At 40.3% G+C, this 24,022-nt stretch overlaps 1 protein-coding gene across 10 annotated transcripts in view; it reads right to left on the reverse strand.

The window, feature by feature from the left end:
- Positions 1-24,022, reverse strand: part of pou2f1b (POU class 2 homeobox 1b) — a 169,787-nt gene that overhangs the window by 75,084 nt on the left and 70,681 nt on the right. For 5 of the 10 annotated variants that reach the window (XM_059968469.1, XM_059968467.1, XM_059968468.1 and 2 more), the window contains 3 exons: positions 21,747-21,803; positions 3,684-3,809; positions 809-985 (listed from right to left, as the gene is read on the reverse strand). In XM_059968469.1, the coding sequence (XP_059824452.1) occupies positions 809-985; positions 3,684-3,809; positions 21,747-21,803 (360 nt within the window). The remainder of the gene's footprint in view (positions 1-808; positions 986-3,683; positions 3,810-21,746; positions 21,804-24,022) is intronic. The other 5 variants (XM_059968474.1, XM_059968471.1, XM_059968476.1 and 2 more) reach the window with 3 other exon arrangements.

Consider the following 24,022-nt stretch of genomic DNA (forward strand, 5'->3'; position numbering starts at 1 on the left):
TGGTGGTGAAGGTGAAGGCAGATACAATGGAAGCTCTTCTGAAGATCATAGATAGATACATGAATATGTAGATTATGGAGACCTGGACTATGTGCAGGCAGAAGGATTAATTAGGGATCATTAATTAGCTTAATAGTTCAGCACAACACTGTAGGCCAAATGGCCTGTTCCTTTGCTGTACTATTTTATGTTCCATATATCTGGAGTGATTTGATAAACTCAATATTTTAACCAAACAGTTTCTCACAAGCACCAAGTCCTTCGTTTTGTTTATTCATACAAAGAACTTGAGTGTTGTTGGCAAGTCAAGCATTACGTCAGTTATATGTTTTGAATATGCCACTTGCAAATTGAGAAGCCAAGAATCAGCTAAACAATTTAAGATCATTTTTCTTATAAACATTACAGAAAAGTTTTGAGAAATGTAGTTGAAATTAATGGAAATTTTGTAATCCAATAGCATTTAAAATAAAACATGCCACAATATACTAATGACATTCCATTATTTCCTTCTTTTTAAACCACAAATGGGTTTCTTACATTTCGGGAGAGAGAAAATATAGTTGAGTTCCTATGCACAAATTATTTGGAACAATCACATTTATGTAGACAAGCATGATTTTTTTTTGCTTTTAGAATTTATAATTAATCTGATTCCCCCCACAAAATTTATTTTAGTTCTGCAAGCCTGCTTTGAAAGTTTTTCATGAATTGCTGATTTGGGTAATTAATCATTCCAAATCAACTCCTTCAAAGGGAAGTATTCTAACTCATAAAAAGCAGAGAAATAAAACATGTGTTCACATACTTGTATTTGGATTGGTTGAGTGATGGGTATTTGTGCCATAGGAGTTGCTGTTGTGGCAGAGATAGTTGCTCCTGTGGCATTATGCTGCTGATTTGCTGAGTGTTGGACTGCAGCAGCCAGTAGCTGGGCCTGTGCTTGCTGGATTAACAACTGCTGCTGTGCTGTTGTCAATGTTAACTGGTGGAGAAAAATAAACATAATTTAGAATTATATGGAGCACATTTTATTTGGTAGTACTTATAACAGTAGTTATTTTCATGTTCACAGCATCACAAAGAGGAGCAGCATATATATATATATATATATATATATATCACATAGCAAATTGAGACAAATATTTAATGTCCACCAAGCAAATATTCCTGTAACTATATTACAACAACTCCTCTATGTTGTAGGCTTTACTATCTGTGAAGATCAACATATGCCAACCCAACCTCATCTGTTGACCTTCTAATATACAGTCAGTTGCTCCAGTGTAACACTGCATGATCATCTTCAGAGCATAATGTCCGAATGCCCTCACCTTTTACCATCTGGGATTGATGCACTTCTGGAATCGTACAAGGCATACCCATGTCATCTTGAGTACCATGAGGACACTTGTAAAAGTCCCCTATTTTGTTTTAACAACCTGCCTGAGCTTGGGCTTAATGTCATATGTGATTTGAAAATATAAACGTCTTCCTATCACCTGTCTGCATAACTGGAATACTACAGCCTATCCAGGTTTCTAGCTTTGGGCCAGCAGTCTTTCCTGTTTGGGGACATTTAGTTGAACTAGAGGAAATACAGCCAAAAATGTAATGAAGGCACAATAGAGAGAATACCTTTCCTTACTCCCAACATTAGAAGCACCAGCCATGTGTAGTCTTACTTCTGACATACACACTACATAGTGCAATTGTTACTCAGACTGGTCTACCTCCTTTTACTTTAACCCTCACCCATTTAACTTCATATGTCTTTTGTCCTGTAAACTGGGAAATATGTACTTAATTTTTACAATTATTCAAAACTACGTTAACTTAACAGTTCAAATGGTACTTTCAACATCACTGACTGAATTCATGATGACAATCAATTCTCAAAAGAGGAAGAATGCTATGCTACAAAATTATAATGGGAGGCAACACATGCAGCTGAATGATCAAAGAACAAGTTGAGTGCCATGTGAAGGGCCGACAGTACATTAAAGCCACTGGAGTTTGATAAGGAAGGATCAAGGAAACAAAGATCAGTGTAGAATGCAATCTTGACAAGAGGAAACTAATCAACTGATGGGTGTAAAGGTTGCAGGTAAGTGGTAGTACAGCACATCTTTGACAGAAGGGGGCAACCAGTGAAGAAGGAAATGACAAATGAAGAGAGCAGTTAAAGGACAACTAAGGTGGTCGAATTACAAAATCGAGCAGTCCAGTGGTGGAAAGTTAAATAAAGAGACAAGAGTAAGGTGAGTATGAATAGAGCCCGGGAAAAATATTCACAACAGGTCTTACGGGCCTGTTTCTGTCTATCTCTAGGATCCTGTGATATTAAATAAGGACATGTAAGCTTTTATCTCCTTCAGTTATGTTATTATTTAACATATTATAAAACATTGCTCTTCATGAGATGAAGGCTAAGTTATTTTTAATACTTCACCAGAGCAAACAAACAAGCAAATTTGAATTTCTACTTTGGTGCATTCACCAGAACTAAAGCAAAGCACTCAGCTTTACTCATTTTGTTACTCAAGTCATGTGGCAACAGGCTAAATTTCTCTTCAAAGAATAATGAGAAAAAAAAAATGAGCAGCGGGTTATTGAGAGACGAGAAAAGAATTAAAAACCATCCCACAGTAAGTTTCAATTTGATCAGGCCATACTCAAGGGTAGTTAAAAGATCTGCGAGGTTCTCTGCGAATGCTAATGGACTGTTCTCCAGTACTGATTGATCACAAAATTATGAATCAAGAGCCACCGTAAGATCTGTGACAATCAAACCACAAGGTACAGACAGAAACCTGATCTTTACAAGATAAGGAAACAGGGTTGCAAAATAAAAGTTTCTCATGTTCACTGCTCTCAGTGGGGAGCTCCTGGCCTTGCAGAGCTCAAGGATTCTAAGGCCTAATAACTTAAAATATAGCAGTGGCCATTTTGTAGTACTGAGATAAGAAACTGAAACATTTCCAATGGTATCAAAGGTCTCAAAAGTGAGTAAAAGAGCTAGTTGTTACTATGGGAATAAGAAATAATTGTAGGCCTTGGTTAAAAAAGTGAAATACTTAAAAGTGGGGAAGAGACTCATATTTTGGAACTCTCAGAAGCAAGTTATTCCATGCTTCCCTGCATTGGTTGGTTCAGTTGAAGTTTGAGAGGCTGCAGAAATCCGAACGTTTGGTGCAAAAGCATATAAAATGAGGAACAACCGTGACTTCAGAACTCAGAAGACTTGATGCGTCGAAGTGAGCCTGACTAGTTCATCTCACATAGGTATTGAATCCAAACCACAAGCTTTGTGATTTAATGTACTGAATCAAGCTAACTGGAGGTCACTCAGATTTGTGAGTTAATTGAATGTCTCTAAACAGTATATTAAGTAACTTGAATATTAGTAAACATTACATTATACTAAAATCAACTTCCAACCTGACTAAATACCTATTTGATACCACTTTAAAAGGATACTCATTAGACAATAAAATGTTTCTACTCTGGTTAAAAAAAAATGAATTTTATTCTTTTTTAAAATGGCTTCTTTGCAACCTGAACAGTTCTGGCTCGTGAAAATTTAACCCAATAGAGTAACAAAATTGCTTCAGTAAGCCTTAGAAATTAAATTAAGTATGGATCCTTTGATTCAATTTTAGTTGAAAATAGCCTCAACATACCCCAGTGATCTGCCCTCCAGCAAGCATAAGCTGTGTCTGTGGTAGGGTGGTCTGTAAAGATGGCTGCAGTGAAGGCTGAGTTGTTGTCTGCTGGGACGAAGAATCCCCCGATTCCTCACTTTTTACCTTAAAAATACCAAAATGGAACTAGTTAGTTAATTCTTACTGACATATGTCTTGAGAAAGTAAACCCTGAAAGGGTCAGTTCATGGATTAAATCTACAAACTAAATTTCCAGTTCAGTGCAACTGAAAATTAAGCGCCACTATTTTTTATATGAATCCATGCCCAAATATTTTTTGAAGTTTGATGAAACTACAAACTCACCTCAAAATCCCTCATTAATAGAGTTGTGATTGAAAGGTAAAGGCTGAAGCCCTAGTCTTTAAATATTTCTTAATTAGTTGATATTTGGTGACACTAAAGTTGTTCATAACATTTTTGGATTATATTTTTCTTAGTTTTTACCCAGATAAAATTAACGAGTTTGTGTTTTTCAGAATTAGAATTTCGTGGCGGATGCAAGTGCCACAGGAGATACAACGGATAATGTAAAAAAGTATCATGTGCTGAGGGAAATAAAATTACTTAAGTTCTCAACGTATTGTTACATTATCACTTGCAAAAGACATGTTTACTGAAACTAGATATTCAACATAAGCAGATATATTACACTGAAAAAGTAGAAAATGTCCCAAACATTTCATGCTGAATAAAAACAGGTCCTGAGCCAAAGGCAGGAATATTAAGAGAGCAATTAAATTCACTCTGAAGCTGGTGTTTGGAAGACTGAAAATGCCTGATGCATGTAAATGTATATGGCAAATAAAGTTGATCTTTGATAAGCAGTGGGGTGACTAAGGGAAGAAATGCTGGTTAGTGAGAACAGAACTGATAGGCAGTTAGACATGGATAGAAATGATAATGAGCAGCAAACAACAAGCAAAAGCTATGAAATGAAATTAGTTTATTATTATCACATGCGCTGACGGACAGTGAAAAGCTTGTCTTACGTGTTGTTCATATAAATCAATTCATATACACTGCATTGTGGTAGTACAAGATAAAATAATAACAGAATAAAGTGTAACAGCTACAGAGAAACTACAGTCTAGGTAGATAATGTGCAAGATCATAAGGAGGTAGAGTATGATGTCTAGAGTCATCTTATTGTACTAGGGAATTATCTAATAGTCTTATAACAGTGGGGAAGAAGCTGTCATTGAGTCTGGTAGTATATATAGCTTTATAGCTTTTGCATCTCCTGCCTTGAAAAAAAAGGATCAAACTTTTTTTTGCAAGTGGTAAAGGCAGCTGCAAAAGTACAAAGAGCTGTAACAATAAAACAATTAGTTTCTAGTGCCAGTATGAAAAATGTGTAGCTCAGCTAGATATGGAAATAAGTGGCAAATCCAGATTTGTTATAACAGTGGTTATATGATGTTACCTTACAGCAACTGGAGAAATAAAAGTGTTGAGCTTCATTACTAAAATTTTTTACTCATGATGAGATTTATAAATTTTACAACATACAATTTGTGTACTCACACTTGGGAGAAAAATTTCTGCTATTTATATTTAATGGAAAAATCATTTTTGAGAAAATAATTCATAATTACTTCATTTGACAAAATGTGACAATATTTCCTTCTTAAAGACATTAAGAAAACTTGCATTATTATGAGCAACACACTCAAAATGCTGGAGGAACTCAGCAACAAAGGCAACATTTATGTAGAGGATTAGACAGTCAACGATTTGGGCTATGGCTCTTCATCAGGCACCCTTAAGTGCCTCAGTCCTAAATATTGACTGCTAATGATTCTGCCTGACCTGCTGTGTTCCTCCAGCATTTAGTGCATATTGCTCTGGATTTCCTGCATCTGCAATATCTTTTGTGTTTATGATTTGCATTATGAAGACATACAAAATTCATATTTTAAATGTGACTAATTTAATGTATTTAAATTCATGAAACATAAAAAATGACATTAAAATTTCCCCACAGTGTCATTACAGTGCAAGTAAAAACAGCATAAATTGGTTCCGTGAAGTTTAAGGAGATGAGAAAAAGATGGAACACAAGCAGAATGCAGCATCAGGCAGCATCTATGGAAATGAATAAACAGTTGATATTTTGGGCTGAGACCCTTTTTCAGCACTGGAAAGGACGGAGCAAGAAACAAGAATAAAAAGGTGGGGAGAGAGGAAGGGGGACTAGCTAGAAGGTGATAGTTGAAACCAGGTGGGTGGGAAAGGTAAAGTTCTGGAGAACAAGGAACCTGATAGAAGAGGAGTGGACCATGGGGATAAGGGAAGAAGGAGGGGCACCAGGAGGAGATGAGAGGCAGTTGAGGAGAAGCACTAAGAGACCAGAGTGGGGAATAGAAGAAGGAAAGGGAGGAGAAGAAATTCCTGGAAGGAGAAATCAATGTTTGTGCCATCAGGTTGGAGGCTATCTAGATGGAATATGAAGTGTTGCTCCTCCGCCCTGAGAGTGACCTCATCACGGCAAAAGAGGTGGCCATGGACTGATATGTCAGAACAAGAATAGGGATAGGAAGTAAAATACTTAACCACTAGGAAATACTGCTTCTGGCAAATCGAGCGGAGGTGCTTGACAAAGCAATCCCCCACTTTACTCTGGGTCTCACCAATGTAGAGGAGGCTGCATCAGGAGCACTAGATATAAAAGACACCCCACCAGATTCACAGGTTAAGTGTTGCCTCAACTGGAAGAACTGTTCGGGGCCCTGAATATAGGCATGGGGACAGGTGTAACCAGGAGGGGGATTAGTGGGGTGGAACTACTGGACAAGGGAATTGCGGAGTAAGTGATCCCTGTGGATAGCGGAGGGTGGGGTGGGGGGGGGAGGAGATAAAGATATGTTTGGTGGCAGGATCCCTTTGAAGATGCTGGAAGTTGCAGAGAATGCTGTGCTGGAAGCAGGTGAGGACAAGAGAAACTCTATCACTGGTGGTGCCAAGATGAGGTGAGCATGGATGTCCAGGAAATACAGGAGATGCAGGTGAGGGCAGCATCAATGGTGGAGGAAGAAAAGCCCTGTTCTTTGAAAGAGAACTGATATCTCTGATATCCTGGGAAGGACAGCCTCATCCTGGGAACAGGCGCAGTGGAGACAAAGAAACTGAGAAAAGAGAATCAGTAGGTTTATAAATGATATTGGTAGACAGAGAGAAATGGGAGAGAGGTGTCAGAAATGGACCAAGTGAATGGACAGGGCAGAAGTTGGAGACAAAGTTGATTAAATTGATGAGCTCAGCATGCAAGCGTGAAGCAGCGCCAATGTAGTTGTCAAAGTAGCACAGGAAGAGTGAGGAGCATTACCAGGGAAAGCTTAGAACATGGATTGTTCCACATTGCAAACGAAAAGGCAGGCATAGCTGGGGCCCATGTAGGTATCCATGGGTACCCTGGAATTCGGAGGAAGTGGGAGGAGCCAGAGGAGAAACTTCTGAGGTTATTCTTCCAGGGGAAGGAGAGTGGTGATGGAGGGGAAATGATTAGATTTTTTTTTGTTGAAGAAGCAGAAGAGAGCTTTAAGGCTTTCTTGAGGCAGAATAGAAGTGTATAGAGACTGAACATCCATGGTGAAAATGAGGTAGTTAGGGCCAGGGAATTGAAAGTTAGTGAGGAGATCGAGAGCATTAGAAGCACCATGGATGTAGGTGGGAATGAACCAAGGAGGCATCTGAGAATTTCTGCCTGGCTTCAGCAAGGTAGAGGTCAGTCTGCCACGCTACAACAGCACTGCCTTTGTCTGTGGGTTTGATGGTAAGGTTAGGATGGGTGCAGAAAGAGAGGAGGGCAATGCACTCAGAGAGAGGATCAAGGAGAAGAGAGGAGTGCTGAAGTCGAATCAGTTATGTCTCTTCTGTAATTAGAGATGAAAAGATCGAGAGGAGGCAGAGAACCAGAGAATGGGTCATCGGTGCAGGGTGGGAAATTCTTGCCGAAGGAGTGGGTCAGAACTCACTAAGGTGTGGGTGAAGGGGGAAGACAGAACAGCCCACCTCAGAGAGGGGAAGTTTGGAGGGAATAATGAAGACACAGCAGAGATTAGAGCTGTGATCAGATAGGTGGGGGGAAAGAGGGTTGGTACTGTCAGATGGGGAAAAGTTGGGGTGTACGGAAAGGTAGGGTGGGAGAAAGAGGGAGACTTTGAGGCCCAAAGAAGTGATGAGGGAAGCCTGAAAGATCCGTGGTTGGAGAGTGGTGGTGAGGGAAGGGGAGCCCAGGGGCCCAGCAGCAGTGAAGAAGGTCTTGGCCTTGAGGTAGTGGCAGTCGAGTTCCAGGCTGGAGCTGGATATTGATACTATGGAATCCGTGGTATAGAGACAAGCAAGCTTCCAATCCTTCCTGGATACAGGGAAGGCGAAGAACTGGCACTTAACGGCATGAATCCAGTGGAGGATGAAACTTGGCAGGCAGAGGAGAGAGAGGCACACAGTTTTGGCAGAGACTGTGACAAGGCCCACAGGTATCTCCACATAGTGGAGAGGGTGACACATAGAGTTTTGAGGGAGAAGGAGCAGGAGAAGCAGGTCCTGGTTTCCTGGTGGGTCCATACTGGAAGGCCTGTAAAATGAGCTGGAAGCTGGAAAAAAGAATGGCAAGCTAGGCTATTTGGTCTTTTATCCTAACTGTAATTCAGAAAGATGAAGGATGACCTTTTAACTGAACACTACATTCCTGTACTGCTCTTGGATGATTTGCTTTCCATAGTAACTACAAATTATATCACTCTCTTGAATATACTCAGCGACTACGAACCACGAACCTCTAAGGTAGTGCTCTGTGTGTGTGCGTGTGTGCACGCACGTGCGAGAGCGTGTGAGAGAGAGAAAGAGAGAGAGAGACTTGCTTCTCATCTCTTTTCTGAATTGCTAACACTGTATCTTCTGCTTCTCAACACTTCAGTAGAAAGGAACCATCTATGATTCCTTTACCCTTTAAGGACTTTGTACAGGGCAATGAAATCATCTCTTCTAATTTCTAAAGGGTATAAAGTCAGTTTTACTCTCCCATCATTTTATAACCCCATCATTCAATTAATCAAGCTGTTACCTGCTCCCAGCACTCCCTTGCTTTAGAAGACATATCTTACTTGCAGCCACACCAGGTTTCTATGTAATCAGCCAAGGCATCTCTACACTTGTGAGCATATTATTGTCTATTAATCATTTGCTGAATCTGAATACTAACTTTCAGTGATTCACTTTCAGGACCCGTGTCCTTCTGAACATTAACATAAAATATCTGACTTTTCCACATCTTCAACTGAAGATGACCTCACATCTTCCCTGCTTTCTCTCTCATTCTTTTCTGACATAGCAGAGTTGTATTTGTTACTCTTGTCTGGGGCCCTGAATGGTGGTGAGGGAGGAAGTGTAACGGCAGGTGTAGCACTTGTTCCGTTTACAAGGATAAGTGCCAGGAGGGAGATCAGTGGGAAGGGATGGGGGGGGACGAGTGGACAAGGGAGTCGTGTAGGGAGTGATCCCTGTGAAAAGCAGAAAGGGGGGGGGGGGGGGGGAGGGAAAAATGTGCTTGGTAGTGGGATCCCGTTGGAGGTGGCAGAAGTTACGAAGAATTATACGTTGGACCTGGAGGCTGGTGGGGTGGTAGGTGAGGACAAAAGGAACCCTATCCCGAGTGGGATGGCGGGTGGGTGGGGTGAGGGCAGATGTGCGGGAAATGGGAGAGATACATTTCAGAGCAGAGTTGATGGTGGACGAAGGGAAGCCCCTTTGTTTAAAAAAGGAAGACATCTCCTTCATCCTGGAATGAAAAGCCTCATCCTGAGAACTACTTTCAAATCTCTTATCTTTCCTTTCGGTTAGTCCTGACGAAGGGTCTTGGCCCGAAACGTCGACAGCGCTTCTCCCTATAGATGCTGCCTGGCCTGCTGCTGTGTTCCACCAGCATTTTGTGTGTGTTGTTGTTTGATATATCCTGCCAGTTTGATTGTTTACAGTCACAAGCCAAAACATGGACAGAAAATTAATGAATACTATATTTTACCCCTCTCAAAAAATAATCCATCTCAAGAGTGAAACAAAGATTTTCTCACCAACCGATTCTCCAGAAAGTTTGCAACTGATCTGTTCTACAGAACTTCAAAATTACGCAAAGCATTTAGGTTACAAGTAAGTTATAGGGAAAGATTGAATAGATTAGTGATAACCAAAGGAGAACAAGGAGATCTAATAGAGGTATACAAAACCATGAGGGGTATAGATAGGCTAAATGCAAGCAGACTTTTTCCACTGAGGCTAGAAACAGAGGTCATGTGTTAAGGATGAAAGGTGAAATGTCTGAGGGCAATATGAAGGAGAACTTCTACACTCAAATTGGTGGATGAGGATTTGATTTCAACGTTTAAGAGAAAATTGGACAGGTACATGAATGGGATGAATATGGAGAGATACAGTCCAGGTGCAGGTCATTGGGACTAAGCAGAATAATAGTTTAGCACAGACTCGATGGGCTAAAGGGTCTGTTTTCTCTGCTGTAGTGTTCTATGATGCTATGTAAGCTCAGCCTCAACAGAAAATGAACAAACCAGAATGTCACTGCCAGCTTTGATGTGTTTATTTATTAAAAGTGATTTTAAAAGATGCAGAGTTTAAATTCAGTGAACATCTTTCAGACTTCTATTTTCGTTGATTACAAACTCTCTTATGTTTAACTTTCATACCCTTACCTTCCCTTCACTTGGCCTTCTGTTCCCCTATCAATTAAGCTTTCTCATTACCTTGAATCTCATTCCCTTCATAATTATACACTCAAAATCTTGAGGTCAGTAAAGTTCACATTTAACGATCATTTACAAAATAAAATTCACCTTACAGGCACATTCTTAGTGTGTACAGATTTGGTGGTAATGATCACAAAAAAATTACAATTTAAGATAGCTACTGCCATCTGCTGGCAAAGTAAAATAATTTCAATTTAATCCTTCTTTCTCTGTATCAAAACTTCACTTCTAGCCCATTCTTGTGCTGTATGATTTCATAATAGCCAAAAAAATGAGCCAGCTGAATTCCAGTGAGGGAAAAGAGGAGCACAGAGCTGAATCAAACTGGAAAGATTAACTTGAAAAAAGAATTTGTTCAATTAAATTAAGGTGGTTCAGTGTTTAATTGAGATAGGAAGAGTTGGAGGCAAGGGAGTTGCTGAGTATTTCCATTTAAGAGAATCAATTATAAAGCACATATAAAATTTAGTAATCCAAATATATATTTTCTGGAAATTAGCAGATGTTCTTTATGCTTTAAACACCACAAATTAAGGTATCGATCTAGACCAGCACTCGTAACCCCCTCTGAATCAGTTGCTACTGATTATTTCCATCAGTTTGTTTTAATTTTATATAAATGAGATACAATAATCAGTAATGTCCACCAGCAATCTACAACAGCAGTAATCCCTGAAGGTGGAGAAGAATAAACACAAGAGGTTCTGCAGATGCTGGAAATCCAGAGCAATACACACAAAATGCTGGAGGAACTAAGCAAATCAAGCAATATCTATGTAAGGGAAGAAACAATTGATTTTCAGGCCAAAACTTTCCATCATATTAGAAAAGAAAGGTGAAAGGTGGTGAGTGCTGGGAAGAAGTACAAGCTGGCAAGTCGTAGGTGAAGTCAGGGGTTGGGGGAAGATGAGCGAGTAGGAGAGAGGAAGGAGTGAAGTAAGAAGCTGGGAAGCGATAGGTGGAGAAGGTAGAGTTGAAGAAGAAGGCATCTGATAGCAGAGTACAGTGCACCATGGGAAAAGGGGAAGCAGGGAAGCATCAGAGTGAGGTGATGATCTCGCACAGGATTCAATGTTTGATTTTTGGAGAGAAAACTTCCAACATAGGCAAAATATTCTACATTTTCCAGTTCCTCTCTGGCAACACACACCTTTGCTGATGACTGAACTTCTTGAATCAGCAATGTTCAAAGTTAGTTCCAAGCTACTACAAGCTATGGAACAGCAGTACAGTTGTTTGTAAGCCTTCCTTTGAGTGTACAAGCTCAGCATAGTTTTGTTTAAAGTGACAAGAGAAATTGAAGCAGCAACATACAGAAAATGTCAGAGGAACTCAGCAAGTCAGGCAGCATTCCTGGAAATGAACAAACAGCTGAACATTTCAGGCTGAGACCTTTCTTCTGGGTTGCAAAGAAATGGGGAAGATACCAGAATAAACAGGTGGAGGGAGAGGAAGGAGGATTGCTAGGTGATAGGTGAAGCCCAGTTGGTGGGAAGCGTAAAGCACTGGAGATAAAGGAATCTGATAGGAGAGGAGAGTGGACCATATGAGAAAAAGGAGGAGGGGCATTAGGGAAGGTATTACCACCCTTCAAATACTGGATGCTATGCATGTGATAGCTGCATCTTGAAGTAACACTTTCACACCTACTAAAAAATGGGAAAGGGTTGGGAGCCTAGTCACATCCCTTTATGCCAGCTTGCAAGGCTAATGCTTAGAGACAAAGCAGAATGGAGGAATCAAATCATGGAGGAGTGTTCCAGTGATGGTAGTTTTGCTTGAATTCCCACACGGCCTCACATTATTAGCTTTATTCAGATTAATGGTACACAGCAGGAATCATATTCTTGATAATCTTTCTGCAACAATCAATCCCGTGATGCCACCAAACACATCAGGATGAGGTGGCATGCAATTCAGTCATATTCTAGCAGAATCTCCCCAGCAATGTCTAGATACTTATTACAGTTGGCTCCGTCCAATTTTTCAAACAGGTGGCTATGTTAGTATTGCAATGAGGAATCTTTAGCAAATATGATTTTAAAAAGCCACATACAAAACAGGTCAGCATTACTCTTAGTTTAAGCATTCAAGATATACAAACAAGGACCTGATGCATCACTGTACTTCTTTCCTTTAGGAGTGGCATAGTAACATAGTGGCTAGCGTAACACTTTACAGCACCAGTGAACAGGGTTCAATTCCGCCACTGTCCATGTGGAGTTTGTACGCTCCCCCCATGACTGCACGTTCCCTCTGGGTACTGTGGTTTCCCTGCGTACTCCAGAGATAAATAGGTTAAGGTTAGTAAGCTGTGGGCATGCGATGTTGGCTCTAAAAGCAGAGTGACACTTGCAGGCTGCCTTCCTTGGACTGTGTCGGTTGTTACACAAATGACGTATTTCACTGTATGTTTCGACGTATGTAATAAATAAAGCTAATCTTTAATTCTTTTTAAACTGCTAACCAGACATACATGTGTGTTGGGGAATTATTCAGACTCTCCTAAACATTGTACTCAGGGTCAGAGTAAGAATGTTGGGAACTCTGCAGCAAAGAGGACACTCCAGGTGTTCCCAGACCAGTAACCATGCCTAATGTCTTGGTAAAGGTTTCACCGCTAACATATTAAGTCTTTCTGTACGAGCAGTGTTTGGGTTATGGTCAGAGACAACAGGTGCTTCGGAATGCGAGCCACCCAAACAAGGGAGGGATTTTTTTTTGTGCCTGGCATCGGTGGAAACTGGGGTCTTGGTTCGGCAGGAGATGAAGAGAGAAGACGCTGGAGAGAACTGGGTGTAGGATTCGACGGTAGGGACCATGATTTCAACGGAGCAAGGTGAGGAAGTCTGCTGGGGATCAGTAATATGACTTTTGGAAGAGCTGAGCTCCAAGCTCTGCATATTTGACTAATTATAATAGACTCCTTTTGTTTTTTTCTTTCTTTTCTTTACTAACCCTTAGTTAATATTCATAAATATAATTCCTTTAATTATATGCACTGTGCTGTCTGTTATTTCCTGACACCGAGTTCTAACAAGGTACCAAATTACACAGCATTCACACAAACTGGGGCTTGGGTGGGAGAAACACACACAAAATGCTGGAGAAACTCAGCAGGCGATGGGTGTGTTGCTTGGATTTCCAGCATCTGCAGATTTTCTCTTGTTTAGGTGGAAGAGCCATCCCAACCTCACTGACTTGGCAGTACTGGTGTGTGTATTCCCTGGACTTACGCAGCCCGAGGAAACTGGGCTTTCCCATGAATGAACCGGGCTTACTTCCTATTGAAGCCTAGGTGTACAGCATTAAAATCTAGTGACACTAATTTTAATGCCACGACATCATACTAATCCAAGATCGAGTCCTAAATCAGCCATCGGTTGTGGCAGGGCCTACATGCTCTAACAGCCCATAAAATAAAGTTGGGCAACATTGCCAACAACAGCGCATCCCTCCCTGACGAGCTTAACATATTCTATGCATGATTTAGACAGAAGAGAATGGGGATATCACTATCCACCCAACAGCCTCCATGGCACTTGAACCCACAGTCACCATTGCGGACTTAAGTTTACTCTTCCAAAGACTGAACCCGCGGAAAGTGTCACTGGTCGTGACCTTGTATCCAAAGCAGATCAGCCAGCGGGGATTTTGTAGACATTTTTAACCTCTCACTGTTTCAATCTGTGGTTCTCATCTGCTTTGAGAAGACCACCAGCTTTAAGACACAAATGAATTCCAGCCTTCAGAAGACCTCTACCCACAACAATTTGCCTACTCACTAAATAAGACTATGGTGGATGCTATGTCCCTAGCCCTACACTCATCACTGAAGCATCTGCATTGTAAAGCCACCTACACTAGACTATTGTTTATTGACTACAACTGCAGTTTCAATACTATGTATAATTCTAACTAAATTCATCGCCAAACTCCAACACCTGGAATTCAACATGTTGTACTGTAAACAGTTCGCTTGCTTTCCTGCCCAACAATAAGAATAGGTAGCAATGCCTCCGCCACAATTATTCTAAACACTGGTGCTCCAGAAGGTCTGGAACACAGCCCCCTACACTCACAACTGTGCAGCCAGATTCTCCACTAACTCCATCTCCACATTTACAGATAATACCGCCATTGTGCACGGTTTCAGAATACAGGAGGAAGCTAGAGGACTAACTGGTTATAGTGTCACGACTACAAATTTCCTCTCAATGACAGCAAAACAAGAAAGTTGGTCATTAAATTTAGGAAGTGAGGGGAGAGGGAGATGCATACTTTTCTGTCTATATCAACTATGCTGAGTTTGAGCACTTCGAACTCCTAAGAGTAAATACCACCAAGAGCTTCTCCTGATCCAACCACATGCATATCATGACCAAGGAAGCTCACCAATGCCTCCATTTCCTCAGAAGGCTGAAGAAATTTAACGTCCCAGCTGATTCTTACTAATTCTTTACTGATGCTCCACTGAAAGCATCCTATTTTGATGCATAACAGAAAGCATCCTATTTTGATGCATAACTGATGCATAATGTATGGCAACTGCTTTACCCATGACCACCAGAAACTACAGAATTGTGTACATGGCTCAGCACATTATGGAAATTAGCCTCTCTTCTATGGACTCTACACATACTTCTTGCTGCCTCAGTAAAGCAGCCAGCATAATCAGACCCACCCACTCCAGACATTCTCCTCTACCTTCATCGATAGAGTAGAGAAAAGTCTGTATGTATCAGCATGCCAAAGGAAAACATCTACCCATTGTAGTAAGACTATCAAAATGATTCCCTACTATAAAATGGACTTTAGTTCTCACAATCTACTTCATTATGACCTCGCATCTTATTGTTTACATGCTCTGCACTTCCTTTGCAGCTGTCACACTTTATTCTTAATTGTTATTGTCTTACTTTGTTCTATCTCAATGTACTCTGTAATGATTTGATCTGTATGAATAATATACAAGACAATCTTTTCAGTATGCCTTGGTGCTTGTGACAAAAATAAATTAATCCCAATCCCAAATGGATAGCATTATCAGTTACATCCAATTCTTGATTTAGACATTTACAGAAGTATTCCTTTTGGCAATACTACCTGCACAAGCCCACACAAATTTGGTTTGAATTGAGTTTTTGCCTCAAAGAAGAATGCAACTTCATGTAGAACCAAAGAAAATCTACATTACCCAGGATCCCATTAGCTCATAATTAACTTGCTATCAAAAGTCAGAAAACCTAAACTCATCTTGATATATAATCCTGCAGGTCACAGCTCTCCCACATTGACACATTTTGAACGCAGCAAACATTTATGCATCCACCGGTCTTGGATAATGAATTCCAGACCTCTACCACTGTGAAAATGTTTTTCCTCATCCTCCACTTTTCCCTCCACAAGACTGCAAGTGAGTGAAGTACAGAGGGATCTAGGTATTCTAGTAAAAAAATCACAAAAAGATTGCAGGCAGGTTGAACAAGCAATTGAAATGGCATGTTGGCCTTCATTTCAAAGAGACTGCAGTTTAAAATGAGGGTGGAGGGATGGGGTGGTTGCTGCAGTTGTGCTGCTGAAGCTACAGCTGGAATATAGCATGAATGTTTGCTCCATAAAAAGATAATAATAAAAAGAGATAGTAACATTGGAAGCTGTAGAAAGGAGATGCACTAATTTGTTCCTGGGACAAGGCAGTTCTCACATCAAGAGAGACTTAAGTATTCCAGCCAAATTCCTTGGATTTTGAAGAATTCAAACAAATAAGATCCCAAGGGAAATTGACAGTGTAGATGTTGAAATATTATGACAAGCGGGAGAGTTAAGCAAGGGAATATAATTATAACTAAGGGACCAGTCATTTAAAAGTGAAGTAGTAAAGAAATCCTTGTCGCGGAAGTTGAGAGTCCCTGGAATTCTTTGCTCCAGTGGATGACAGAAGATGGATCATTATAAGTATTTAAAGCAGAGCTGGGTAGATATTTAATAGATCATGGAATTAAGATGTGTGGAGAAATGGCACAGAAGAGCTGAGGCTAACATAGATCAGCAATGATCATAATGAATGCCAGGGCAGGCTTCAAGAGCTTATTGGGCTACTCCTGAGCCTATTTTCTTGCATTTTCTACCATTTCCTTTTAATATATATGCCTTCAACCCTTCCCAACTAATTCAAGTTTCCTTTCTTCACTTCGAAAAGTAAGTCCCATCTTTCCTAATAGCTAAAATATTCTAGTCATGGAATATCTTCTGTACCATCTCCATTATCTTTTTTATAATGCTCAGAATTGCATTTGAACTGAAACTTAACCAGCACTATGCATAATTCCATTCTTATGGTTTGAGGCTAATAATTGAAAGCATCCTGTGTATGTTTTATGCTAAATTATATTTTAAAAGCACTCTGCTGAGCAGTATTATTCCTTTTAAGGATTTGCAATCATGCACTCCGAGGTCTTTTTGTTTACCCACATTTCTCAATACCTTCCCATTTATTTTACATTCACTAATTTTTTCTCACCACCTTAAATACAACACATTATGTACTTCTCCAGAATAAAATCGACTTGCCATTTTTCAACCTAATGCCAAGACAATGAATGTCTTCCTGGAAAAAGCCAAACTTTCCTACCCTGAAGTCAACCCACAGCTGATTTTTTTTTCTAACATTTGTAAACATCCTACCGTCCTCTCACTATTCAAGGCCAAAATATGCACAGAAAGGAAGGTGCTTATGAGGACTGTGTTTACGAAACCGCAATGGAACAGCCTTCCAGTGATAAAAATCATCATGGTCACTTACTAGTTTCTTCATTGACAGTCAGTGTCATCTATATCATATACCATCCTGTTGCCTCAAACATGAATGTCCCTTCAGAAATCTATGTGACTGACTCTCTTTCATCTGGGACTTTCTAAATTGAGATTTATATAATTGCTCAGAAAAGATATGAATAATATGCCTGTCACTGCAGTTAAACCAACACAGTTAATCCATTCCACACGGTGAACAACTGTATAAGATTAGAAATTGTTGAAACATTTCTGTATCTAGGGGTTGATTGAAAAATAATAACCAAAGCTTCTGTAATTTCTTCCCATGCTTCTAGTATAGCCTGGGACACCTTTCACATGGGCTTGATAATTTATAGTTTCAGAGCTGAAAACCCCAAAATAAAATTGATCATTCACTATGTATTAACTTGACTTCTGTTCTATCTTTGTTTCCTCAACTCTACTCAACTAAATGTAGAAACCCCTATAACCATTAAGATATAACTATTATTGACTTCTTGCATCCCTCTCTGTAGAAATGAATCATCCATGATGTCTTGGCTATGGCTCCATGCCCATGGAGTGGGGACGTCTTCTCAATCGGTAAATAGAACCAAATAGTGCTCAAAGCAAAGGAGGCCATTAGGCCTCTTCAGAACTAGCTGATAGACTTTTTATTTCGGTTTGTCAAATAACTTTCCTCTCTAACCAAACCCTCCAGCAAATGGATAAACAAATCCCACAAACAACATGTTACAGCCTTATCGTCCAGGACACCAGAAAAGCCCTAGAGAACCCACATGGCTTTGGTTGTTCATGTAACTGAGGAGTCATACCACAGTATTTTTCTTTATCTTTGCATGTAACTTTTCAACATAATTGTATAAGGGCTAAGAGTGTTGTAAAAACAAGCCTGAAGGCTTTGTGTGTCAATGCGAGGAGCATTCGTAACAAGGTGGATGAATTGAATGTGCAGATAGTTATTAATGAATATGAAATAGTTGGGATCACAGAGACATGGCTCCAGGGTGACCAAGGATGGGAGCTCAACATCCAGGGATATTCAATATTCAGGAGGGATAGACAGGAAAGAAAAGGAGGTGGGGTAGCATTGCTGGCTAGAGAGGAGATTAACGCAATAGAAAGGAAGGACATTAGCCTGGAGGATGTGAAATCGATATGGGTAGAGCTGCATAACACTAAGGGGCAGAAAACGCTGGTGGGAGTTGTATACAGGCCACCTAACAGTAGTAGTGAGGTTGGGGATGGCATTAAACAGGAAATTAGAAATGCGTGCAATAAAGGAACAGTAGTTATACTGGGTGACTTCAATCTACATATAGATTGGGTGAACCAAATTGGTAAGGGTGTTGAGGAAGAGAATTTCTTGGAATGTATGCGGGATGGTTTTCTGAACCAACATGTCGAGGAACCAACTCGAGAGCAGGCCATTCTAGACTGGGTATTGAGCAATGAGGAAGGGTTAGTTAGCAATCTTGTCGTGCGAGGCCCCTTGGGTAAGAGTGACCATAATATGGAGGAATTCTTCATTAAGATGGAGAGTGACATAATTAATTCAGAAACAAAGGTTCTGAACTTAAAGAAGGGTAACTTTGAAGGTATGAGACGTGAATTAGCTAAAATAGACAGACAAATGATACTTAAAGGGTTGACGGTGGATATTCAACGGCAAGCATTTAAAGATCGTATGGATGAACTACAACAATTGTTCATCCCAGTTTGGCAAAAGAATAAACCAGGGAAGGTAGTGCACCCGTGGCTGACAAGGGAAATTAGGGATAGTATCAAGTCCAAAGAAGAAACATATAAATTAGCAAAAAAAAAGTGGCACACCTGAGGACTGGGAGAAATTCAGAGACCAGCAGAGGAGGACAAAGGGCTTAATTAGGAAAGGGAAAAAAGATTATGAGAGAAAGCTGGCAGGGAACATAAAAACTGACAGTAAAAGCCTTTATAGATACGTGAAAAGAAAAAGATTGGTCAAGACAAATGTAGGTCCTTTACAGTCAGAAACAGGTGAATTGATCATAGGGAACAAAGACATGGCAGACCAATTGAATAACTACTTTGGTTCTGTCTTCACTAAGGAGGACATAAATAATCTTCCGGAAATAGTAAGGGACCAAGGGTCTAGTGAGATGGAGGAACTTAGGGAAATACATGTTAGTAGGGAAGTGGTGTTAGGTAAATTGAAGGGATTAAAGGCAGATAAATCCCCAAAGCCAGATAGTCTGCATCCCAGAGTGCTTAAGGAAGTAGCCCAAGAAATAGTGGATGCATTAGTGATAATTTTTCAAAACTCCTTAGATTCTGGATTAGTTCTTGAGGATTGGAGGGTGGCTAATGTAACCCCACTTTTTTAAAAAAAAAGGAGGGAGAGAGAAACTGGGGAACTATAGACCAGTTAGTCTGACATCAGTGGTGGGGAAAATGCTGGAGTCGGTTATCAAAGATGTGGTAACAGCACATTTGGAAAGAGGTGAAATCATCGGACAAAATCAGCATGGATTTGTGAAAGGAAAATTATGTCTGACGAATTTTATAGAATTTTTTGAAGATGTAACTAGTAGAGTGGATAGGGGAGAGCCAGTGGATGTGGTATATTTAGATTTTCAAAAGGCTTTTGACAAGGTCCCACAAAGGAGATTAGTGTGCAAACTTAAAGCACACGGTATTGGGGGTATAGTATTGATGTGGATAGAGAATTGGTTGGCAGACAGGAAGCAAAGATTAGGAGTAAACTGGACCTTTTCAGAATGACAGGCAGTGACTAGTAGGTTACCGCAAGGCTCAGTGCTGGGACCCCAGTTGTTTACAATATATATTAATGATTTAGACGAGGGAATTAAATGCAGCATCTCCAAGTTTGCGGATGACTCGAAGCTGGGTGGCAGTGTTAGCTGTGAGGAGGATGCTAAGAGGATGCAGGGTGACTTGGATAGGTTAGGTGAGTGGGCAAATTCATGGCGGATGCAATTTAATGTGGATAAATGTGAGGTTATCCACTTTGGTTGCAAGAACAGGAAAACAGATTATTATCTGAACGGTGGCCGATTAAGAAAAGGGGAGATGCAATGAGACCTGGGTGTCATTGTACACCAGTCATTGAAGGTGGACATGCAGGTACAGCAGGCGGTGAAAAAGTCAAATGGTATGTTGGCATTCATTGCAAAAGGATTTGAGTACAGGAGCAGGGAGGTTCTACTGCAGTTGTACAAGGCCTTAGTGAGACCGCACCTAAAATATTGTGTGCAGTTTTGGTCCCCTAATCTGAGGAAAGACATTCTTGCCATAGAGGGAGTACAGAGAAGGTTCACCAGATTGATTCCTGGGATGGCAGGACTTTCATATGAAGAAAGACTGGTCAACTAGGCTTATACTCACTGGAATTTAGAAGATTGAGGGGGGATCTTATTGAAACGTGTAAAATTCTAAAGAGATTGGACAGGCTAGCTGCAGGAAGATTGTTTCCGATGTTGGGGAAGTCCAGAACAAGGGGTCACAGTGTAAGGATAAAGGGGAAGCCTTTTAGGACCGAGATGAGGAAAAACTTCTTCACACAGAGAGTGGTGAATCTGTGGAATTCTCTGGCACAGGAAACAGTTGAGGCCGGTTCATTGGCTATATTTAAGAGGAAGTTAGATATGGCCCTTGTGGCTAAAGGGATCAGGGGGTATGGAGAGAAAGCAGGTACAGGATTCTAAGTTGGATGATCAGCCATGATCATACTGAATGGCGGCGCAGGCTCAAAGGGCCGAATGGCCTTACTCCTGCACCTATTTTCTATGTTTCTATGTAGTGCTGTCACAAAATAAGTCAGTAATAATTAATCTTATCTTCATTCAATGTGCTCATTTATCAAATAAAAGGAACCAGCAAATAAAAAACTCGTAAATGTTAACTTATTTACTTCTTTATTCATCCTATTCAAACTTAATTTCCAACTTCACTTAAAACAAAAGCTTGTACCAACTCAATGAACTAGCATTTTCTTCATTCATTTTAAACCCACTAAAGCTGTTTGTGATTTCAAATTTTGAGCTGGTAGAAAGAGTTTGATTTTTGACTGTATAAAGGATGGCTTTGCCAGTCATGTCAATCTTTTATTTTTTGATCCAAGAGTGCTGTTATCTCAGTGTTAATGCTTTTAAACCCCTTCTGATTATGGCAAGGCCAATCAAATCCTGCTAAGTAATAAATGGTTTGTTTTAGGGTTTCCCCACCTTCTTCAGGTGCACATGTACAGTTCCTCTTACTGCATGGAGAATTGAAGTCATGTTGCCATCTGTGAGACTTAGGCTGCCTTCTGTACTTTAGTGTAATCTTGTTGGACATAGCTGACCTCACAAAACAGAAAGCTGCCCAGCTATCACAACCAATAGTAAGCAAGACAACCCCTTTCCAATCAATCACCCCATAACATCTCCAACGTTCACTAAATCTATTTAAGGACAGAAAGTAGTCCATAATAAAAGTTGCCTACCTGTAAATTTAATGTTTGTGAAGGAGTTGGTTGCAAAGTTGTTCCAGGAAGTTGCACCTGCAATATCAGAGTAAAAAATGTTTATTGTGTGACCTAATTAGAATTGCAACTTGCAATAAAAATGTGATTGAAGTAAGCTTAGTATTCAAATGTCAAGTTTGTCAAACACAAATGAGTTTATCTAGTACAAATTAGTTCTCACCATCCTTGCTATCTTTCCCTATCAGAGTCCAAACAGTCATTTGTAGAAAGTGCCAAATTACACTTCCCTCTGCCTAACTTCATTGAAGATTTTCAGCCTGAAACGTCCACAGTGCTTCTCCCTATAGATGCTGCCCGGCCTGCTGTGTTCCACCAGCATTTTGTGTGTGTTGCTTGAATTGCCAGCATCTGCAGATTTCCTCGTGTTCCCATGTCCTTCTGCTGTTTTAACCCATTATCCTCTTTATAGTAATCTTTCCCACAGATGTGTCTTAACACAAACTCTAGAGAATCCAGGATAAAGTTGCTGCTGGGAAGTGCAGTGCCTACTGAGAGCAGGCAATATTGCAACCTTTTCGTAGAGCTTACTTCTCTCTGTGCTAACAGTTCCGAAGTGCCCTAATTACAATTGACTTTTAATTAAACTATCAAACAAGAGACCTTCTCCTCACCAAGCAGACTGACAATCAAATGCTCATAAGAGCAGCTTGGAAATATTGAAAAGTATAATACTTCCAATGCTGAAAATCCAAAATGAGACAAAAAAATATTAGACATACTCTGTGAACAGTGGAGGAACACAGCTAAATTCTGATCCAAAACCATTAACTTTTTTTCATTGCCACAAATGTTGCATGTGTTAACAGAATCACTGAGGCTAATAGCAGGATGGAAGGAGCAGGATTAAGGACTAAGACATAGGAGCAGGATTAGGCCATTCAGTCCATCAAGTCTGCTCTGTCATTCCATCGCTACTGATTTATTTTTCTTCTCAATCCCATTTATCTGCCTTCTTCCTGTAACCTCTGGTGCCCTTGCTAATCAAGAACTTAATCACTGCATTAAAAATACCCAATAATTTGGTCTCCACAGCTGTGTATAGCAATGAATTTCAAAGATTTGGGTTAAAAAATTCCTCTTCATTTCTGTTCTAAAATGACTTCCTTCCATTGATGCTGTGCCCTCTGATCCTAGACTCTCCCACAATTGAAAACATTCTTTCCATATTTACTCTATTCTGGGCTTTCAATATTTGATAGGATTCAGTGAGATTCCACCCCCCTCCCCCTGCATGTTTCTAAACTCCAGCAAGTACAGGCCCAGAACAATCAAATGTTCCTCATACATTAACCCTTCAATGCCAGGATAGGCTTCCTTAGACATGGGGCCCAAATTTCCTTACAATACTCTAAAAGCAGCTTGACCAACACCTTATAAATCTTCAGAATGACATCCTTACACTCTCTTACACATAATCCAGTTCATTAATGTATAACATGAAAAGCTCACCCAACACAGTCCCTACAGACCACCACTTGTCACAGCCAGCCAACCAGAAAAGGCCCTCTTTATTCCCACTCCTTGCTTTCTTCTGTCCTAGCCATTCTTCTGTCTATCTACCATCATTCCTGTAATACAATGGGTGAGTGCCTACGTTGTTCAACAACTTGTTGAACACCTTGTCAAAGGCCTTCTGAAATCCAACTGAACATCATCCTCTGACTCTCTTTGGCTATCCTGTTACTTCATCAAAGAATTCCAACAGATTTGACAGGCATATTTTATCAGGCACCTCCAAGTACTTTGAAACTTCTTATCCTTAATAATGGACTTTAATATCTCGCCAAACACAGAAATCAAGTTCACTGGACAAATAACTTCCTGCCTTTTGCACTCCTCCTTCTTAAAGAGTGGGGTGACATTTCCAATCCTCCAGAACCATTCCAGAATCCATTGATTCTTGAAGGATCACTGCTAATGCCTGCACAATTCAGCAATTCTACTGCTTTCAGAACCCTGGGGTGGAGTCCATCTGGTCTAGATGACTTATCTACCTTCAGACCATTCAGCTTCCCAAGCACCTTCTGTAATAGTGACTACACTCACTTCGGCCTTCTGATTCCCTCAAATTTGTAGCAAGTTGCTGGTGGTCAACCCCAGCGAAGACTGACACAAAATACTTATTCAGTTTGTTTGCCATTTCTTTGTTCCTCATTACAAACTCTCCAGCATCACTGTTCAGTAGTCCATTGCCCACTCTTGCCTCTCTTTTACTCTGGGGGGAAGTGCTTTGG

Source organism: Hypanus sabinus, chromosome 4 (genome assembly GCF_030144855.1).
Source record: "Hypanus sabinus isolate sHypSab1 chromosome 4, sHypSab1.hap1, whole genome shotgun sequence".
Lineage (NCBI taxonomy): Eukaryota > Metazoa > Chordata > Chondrichthyes > Myliobatiformes > Dasyatidae > Hypanus > Hypanus sabinus.